Source organism: Rattus norvegicus, chromosome 2 (assembly GCF_021556685.1).
Source record: "Rattus norvegicus strain SHRSP/BbbUtx chromosome 2, alternate assembly SHRSP_T2T, whole genome shotgun sequence".
In the NCBI taxonomy this organism is placed as follows: domain Eukaryota; kingdom Metazoa; phylum Chordata; class Mammalia; order Rodentia; family Muridae; genus Rattus; species Rattus norvegicus.
Genome location: NC_141535.1, coordinates 200,060,486 through 200,067,180, shown reverse-complemented (window position 1 = coordinate 200,067,180; position 6,695 = coordinate 200,060,486). Strand labels below are relative to the sequence as shown.

At 43.5% G+C, this 6,695-nt stretch overlaps 1 protein-coding gene across 3 annotated transcripts; it reads left to right on the top strand.

Moving 5' to 3' along the window:
- The first annotated feature begins 452 nt into the window (after positions 1 to 452).
- Prmt6 (protein arginine methyltransferase 6) lies at positions 453 to 5,463 on the top strand. 3 transcript variants are annotated; one of them, NR_172023.1, is given in 2 exon segments: positions 453 to 1,767; positions 3,686 to 5,463. NR_172023.1 is itself a non-coding variant. In NM_001393859.1 (2 exon segments), a coding segment is annotated over 1 exon segment (1,128 nt). In that variant the 5' UTR covers positions 453 to 471; the 3' UTR covers positions 1,600 to 1,634; positions 3,686 to 5,463.
- The last annotated feature ends 1,232 nt before the right edge of the window (positions 5,464 to 6,695 follow it).

Sequence of the window (6,695 nt, the reverse complement as noted above, 5' to 3'; positions counted from 1 at the left end):
GGACTCAGAACCAAGATTTTCTATTATTAGGTTTTCACTTTGCCTCATTTACATATTCTTTGTATCCTAACTCCAGTTAGAACAGAGAGCTTGATATGTTCAAGTGTCAGGGAAGGGACAAGAATTGTGCCTCCATGATTCAGTAGTGGTGGTTGGGATCTTGTGACAGGGGCATAGACCTGTAGTTATTAAGTAATGTTCCTGCTTCAAGAATGTGTGCAAAAGAAAGAGTGAGGGGTAAAAAGAAAGAGCAAAAACTGAAAGGATCTCGGGATAATAGTGTGGTCTTAGAGAAACAGTATGTCAAGGCGTTAGAGGAGCAGAACAAAATGACAAGGAGACTCTGGGTGAACCTCAGAGAGCAGGACGTGGGATGAAGAGCACGGACTACAAATCCCAGCAGGCCCCGGGACTCTGAGCCTGCGCGCCGCACCGCGCAACGCGTGCTGGAGGTCGGCTGCCGGGACCAAGATGTCGCTGAGCAAGAAAAGAAAGCTTGAGTCGGGGGGCGGCGGCGCAGGAGGGGAGGGAGCTGAGGAGGAAAATGGCGGGGAGCAGGAGGCAGCCCCGCCACGACCCCGGAGGACCAAGCGCGAGCGGGACCAGCTGTACTACGAGTGCTACTCCGACGTATCGGTCCACGAGGAGATGATCGCCGACCGCGTCCGCACCGACGCCTACCGCCTAGGCATCCTGAGGAACTGGGCCGCTCTGCGAGGCAAGACCGTGCTGGACGTGGGCGCAGGCACCGGCATTCTTAGCATCTTCTGCGCCCAGGCCGGGGCCCGGCGCGTATACGCTGTGGAGGCCAGCGCCATCTGGCAACAGGCCCAGGAGGTGGTGCGGCTCAACGGGTTGGAGGACCGCGTGCACATCCTGCCAGGCCCGGTGGAGACGGTGGAGCTGCCGGAGCAAGTGGACGCCATCGTAAGCGAGTGGATGGGCTACGGACTACTGCACGAGTCCATGCTGAGCTCCGTGCTCCACGCGCGGACCAAATGGCTGAAGGAGGGCGGTCTCCTCCTGCCAGATTCCGCTGAGCTCTTCGTGGCCCCGATTAGCGACCAGATGCTGGAATGGCGCTTGGGTTTCTGGAGCCAAGTGAAGCAGCACTATGGCGTGGATATGAGCTGCATGGAAAGCTTCGCCACGCGCTGCCTCATGGGCCATTCGGAGATCGTGGTGCAGGGTCTGTCCGGAGAGGACGTGCTGGCCCGGCCACAGCGCTTTGCCCAGCTCGAGCTGGCCCGCGCTGGCCTGGAGCAGGAGCTGGAGGCCGGTGTGGGCGGGCGCTTCCGCTGCAGCTGCTATGGCTCCGCGCCTCTACATGGTTTTGCCATCTGGTTTCAGGTAACCTTTCCTGGAGGGGACTCGGAGAAACCTCTGGTGCTGTCCACCTCACCTTTCCACCCGGCCACGCACTGGAAGCAGGCGCTCCTCTACTTGAATGAGCCGGTGCCGGTGGAACAAGATACAGACATTTCTGGAGAGATCACCCTGCTGCCCTCCCGGGACAACCCCCGGCGTCTGCGCGTACTTCTGCGCTACAAAGTGGGGGACCATGAGGAAAAGACCAAAGACTTTGCCATGGAGGACTGAGCGTTGCCTTTTCTCCCATCTACCTTCTTAGGAAGGTCAGAAGAGAAAGGGAAATCAATCTCCTATGCAAGTAGGGGACGTATCTGTCTCTTTTACCTCACCACTTCTGAGAAAGGGAGTGACCAGACTTCATTTGAGGACATTCTTCTGGCAATGTTTATTTTAAAAGTGAGCATTCCTGACCAAGGACTGATGCAGTGTGCTTATTAATGGGCTTTTAAACCTGGAAAGCATGTAGTGTGAAACTCTTGTATTACTGTTTCTTTTGTTTAACTGCAGGGGTGGGGGCAGTAAACGCGAGATTATAATTGGTCCACGCGCTAATCTGACAACTCATCCCTTATCAATATGAAACTGGGAGAAAGGCAAAATGTTTTGATTACATTTCAGAAACTTGCAGCATTATTTTTTAGAGCTGTATTTTTTTTTAGTCTAAATTCTCTCAAGTCTCCGGTGCCTGTAGGATATGGTACCTGTATTTCCTTATATTCTAAATAAAATTCCTCCTGTTAGTAAGGAAGTGGAGCACAGGTGAAGTACTTATAAATAACCCCATTCTCTTTACTCTTAATTTACGGCATGCTAAATTTGATGAACACTTAACCTTAGTAAAGTGGCTTAATTTTACAGCCTGTCTAGGCAATTCTAAAAGTGACAGGAGAAAAAAATAATCTAAAAGTGAAATAATATGGGGTTTAAATATTTTTATTTTAAAGACTGAGCCAAGAAAATCTATGTTTTATAATATTTTTGTCATTCTTGTAAAGCAGTGTAATAGGGAAGATTGCTTGAACCTATCGCATGGGTAAACCCTTTACCTCTGTGCTTGCTTTATTTAAGCACAGGTATAGAAAGGTACACGAGCACCCTGCGTACATCTAGTAAAGTTCCTGTCTTCGGTTCTTTTTAGTTCAGCCAAATGTGAACATGGTGAATTTGGGGAAGTTAGTTTTAATGAAGTACGAGTCACATTGTCAGATTTATTTCACTGACGGAGCTTTCCTCCTTTCTGTGGCAAATAAAATGGCATTCTCACTTTTTATAGTCGAGGTCTTTAGACTTTGTGTCCCCTCTGTGAGTTTATGATAATGCTGTTACCTTTCTCATGGTCTCAGTTCCTAAGTGTTACAGCTCCTGCAGAACACAGCTTGAGGACAGCTCAAATTATGATTAACAGGGTTTTGAATTCTAGCTTTGTAAGACTTAATGGGTGTGAAAAACTGCTGTTCTTAACTGCCCTTGAATTTCACTTTTTGTAACCTTGGTTCTGTTTTGGCTTTTTAAAGATATTCATTGTATATTAAATTGCTAAAGTATTAAAACTAATTTGCTGGGGCTCTATTTTGAAGGAAACATACACATATAAAACCATTAGTTTCACAAAACAAGCATATTTTGATGTCAGAATACCTAACATCTTTTATAAATGCTTGGTTTAAAGGTTTGAAAAGTAGTTCCTTTGGGATTCTGTATGTTTTTAATTAACCTTTCACCTGTAGTAATTGCTGGTGATTCTGATTGACCTTTCTATAACAATTCCCTTAGTATTTAAACATCTGTGGAATCCCACTTTTCTGCATAATTCTATAAATACAAGTACTATATATCCTCCCCACCCCTAAAAAAAGACATAAAGGAAAATCCAGTTAAAACTTGGGAGGGAGGGTGTAAATGGAGACTAGATTTTCCTGACTGAGCAAAAAGTTTCAAAATTCTAGTTACCATTTTCTCAAAAATGAATTAGGTAATGTGGGAGCAGAAGCTAAAGGCAGGAAGCATAGTGTTGTGCTTAAGAACCAGGTCTCAGGAGCCAGACAAAACACTCTGTGTCCTCGGGCAAACCAGCCCATGCCCCCCACTTTTTTTCAAAGCCCTCATGCAAACTGGGGATAACTATAGCACTTACCTACTCCATAGAGAATTGGGGATACAAGTAATTAAATAACCTAGAAGTAAGCTTCCGGCACCGTGATGCTGAATTTGTGTGAAAGGTAAACCTAGAGCAGTCTAATGCTGCATACAAAATGAGCTGCAGAACAAATACTCATTTGTGGTTTTGTGTTTTGTTTTTTTTTAACCCCCACAGGCACTGACAGCATCGCCTTGGCTATACATGAAGAACAACGTATGCCACAGGGTACCAGATGATCCAAAGAAGCACCACAGTCTTTGGGATGAAGACACCTGGGAAAGAGGAAAGCCTGAGGTGTGTGGACACCCAGGCACTATCTGATGTGTTATGTGGATTGGGACTGGTAACTGAAACCCTTAGGGCCACAGGCCTGGATTATTAGACCCTAGAGAGAGCATCATGGTAAAGTCCCACCTACCTCCCTCACACCTTACCTTTATTTAGCCCTCCCAAATTTCCCAATTTTGTCGCTAATTTATTAAACCAATGAGCATAATACATTCTAAAGGTCACTGTGGTAGGTATTTGGGATTACATGCTACTTGAACTCTGCCCATAAGTAGATGTCTACACTAAAGGAAGTAAAGGCCATAATTTTAGGTTAGTTAGGACCTGGGTGGTTTTAGTGTCAGAAAAGATGGATTATTTGTTTTACACACTAAGTGAAAAAGGTTTCGTAGATGCTGACAGAAAGTTACATACATAATTCTTCCTGGTTTGGAAATGTGATCATACATTGTGCAAGGCTAAATTGGAACCCAGGATATAGCTGAGGATGACTTTGAACTCTTTCCTCCACCTTCCACATTCTGGAGTTAATAGCTCTGTACCACTGTGCCCAGCATAGACCCAGTTTTTGGCTGACCCTTACCCACAATTCTCGACTTTTCAAAGGTAAACAAAAATTTACTCTCATATTAATCCCACATGCTTCACTTAAAAACAGGAGACTATGTGCCACCTTAATAGTAACAAGGGCTTTATTATTTGATGATGACGGGAAAGTGTTTAGTACTAGAAAGGCTCTTAGACCTGCCCAAAAGAAACATCTGCAGTGTGTAACTTGAGTTTGACATAGTGGGCACTCATTTCAACAGCCCTTATGTTTATTTCTGTAACAATAGTCAAATGGGACACTTTCTAGGGTCTCCAGAAAACTGAATGCATGACAGTAGCAAAGACAAGTGAACTCCCTGTCATTTGGGCAGGGATGTAAAAGAGACAAGAAAATGGAGTTCAAGAAAGTGAATGTGAAAAGCACCTGCTGCGAACAGCTGCCTGCCGTCTTCTTTACTGCCAGCTTTGCTCTTATCCCCACAGTTTACCTAGTGCTGAGGAAAGATGGCTCCTAAGGAGCATTTACTAACAGGCCCCACTCCTCCACATGTTCATCTCTGTATATGTCTCTCCATTAATTTCATTATCAACAGCTACATAATAGCTAAGCACTGTAATAACTGAGCACATCTGCCCTTCAGAGAACAGGGTACAGTGGGAGCAGTAAAGCAGCATCAGTTGTTCTCATGCATTCGTAAGCCTGGAAATCCTTCCCAGCTCTTAGCTCTGCTGAGTGAGTATGGAAAGGGTGCTGTCACCCTTTAAGGCTCTCTGAGGATCAAAAGTCTGATTCCTATCAGCAGGAAGATTGTGAACACCTGAGAAACTCCCATCTGATGTTCTAGAATTAGACAGTATTCCCCAAAATACTAGTCTGTTCCATAATAGACCAACTATATTAAATAGGTAATCCCCAGCTACTAAAACAAAGACTCTAAGCCAAGTTTATGGGTCGTCTGTGTGTCTGTGTGTATACTGTGTGTATACTGTGTGCGCGAGTGTGTGCATGTGCACATTTGCTTGTATCTTCCCCAACTTTCTGTGTGATTTTCATGCTTCAATTTGTTTATGATTTATCCTCTCACTTTTAATAAATATTACATGTATTTTTTGAATTTGTAGCCTGGTCAATTCTTTGGGGCATTAAAGTATTTTTGGAGAGCTGGAGTGTGACTCTGGTTCAATACATAACCTGTGCAGGCAAGTCCTTGAATTTCATAACTAGCTTTCTGGAGGAAAGCAAAGTTATGAAGATGAAAGGTTTCATTCAGATAAAGGGCCAGAAGAGTCTAAGCATGACACTTTTGTTTCCAATAAAATATGGCTGGCTGAGGTTTGCCATCTGGATGGGTAGCTGGTTTGATCCCATCTTTTTAGCCAGTTTTACAGATGTTAATATTTTAAGGGATCAAAATTTCTAAAGATGTGTGTGAAACATGTTAAGCTGTTTTTTTCTAAGCTTAAACCAGACCCCAGTAAATTGTATATACCAGTAAGGAAGAGATTTCTAAACATTTTTCAGAATGCATCAAAATAGCTTAAAAATAGGAAAGATTGCATAATTAAACTACATCTCCAGTTATATGTATTTGTGGGAAAAATCAGAGAATTTAATACTAAAAAGACTTTCAATATTAGCACATGAACAGTAACAGTTGTGGTCTTTTGGAACCTTTTATAATTAATTTCATAAAAGATATAGGGAAAGATGAGTGAAATCATTCCGTCAACTAAAAGGTTTTAAAGACTTAGCACAGACGAGAGGTATGGCTCAGTGACTGAGAGCTCTTGCAAAGGACCCAAATTCAATTTCCAGCATCCATATCTTGGTTCACAACCATCTGTGACTCTAGCTCCAAGAGATCCACAACAATATGATGAGAAATAAAGCAGTGAGGGAGATAGTAAATAAAACCTATTCAGTTTGGTCACTGAGAATATTAACAAAACCACAAATCCAAATAAAAATAATTCAAAGGAGAAATTCCCAACCAACACTGAAATAAATAGAAGCAATCATCTTGATGCGAAGGACTAAGGAAGACGTTAAGAACAAAATACATAAAGATGGGGGAGATTTACTGCGCAATTCTAGGATGAGACTGGCCAAGGGGACCCAGTGCAAAGCATCTGTGGGTCTAGCATGAGATGCCCTCTTCTAAGGTTTGATGCACTCAGCAAGGGTGCTTTGTGTTCAGTGGTTGTCAGCTCTTAGCATCAAATATTAAAGACTGGAATGATCTGGCCTGGATCAACTTCCACACTGTCTGAGGATACATTTCGAATGACCAATGAATGTTGTATACATTGTAGCAAAATATTCTGGGTTTTGTTCAGCTTCAGAAAT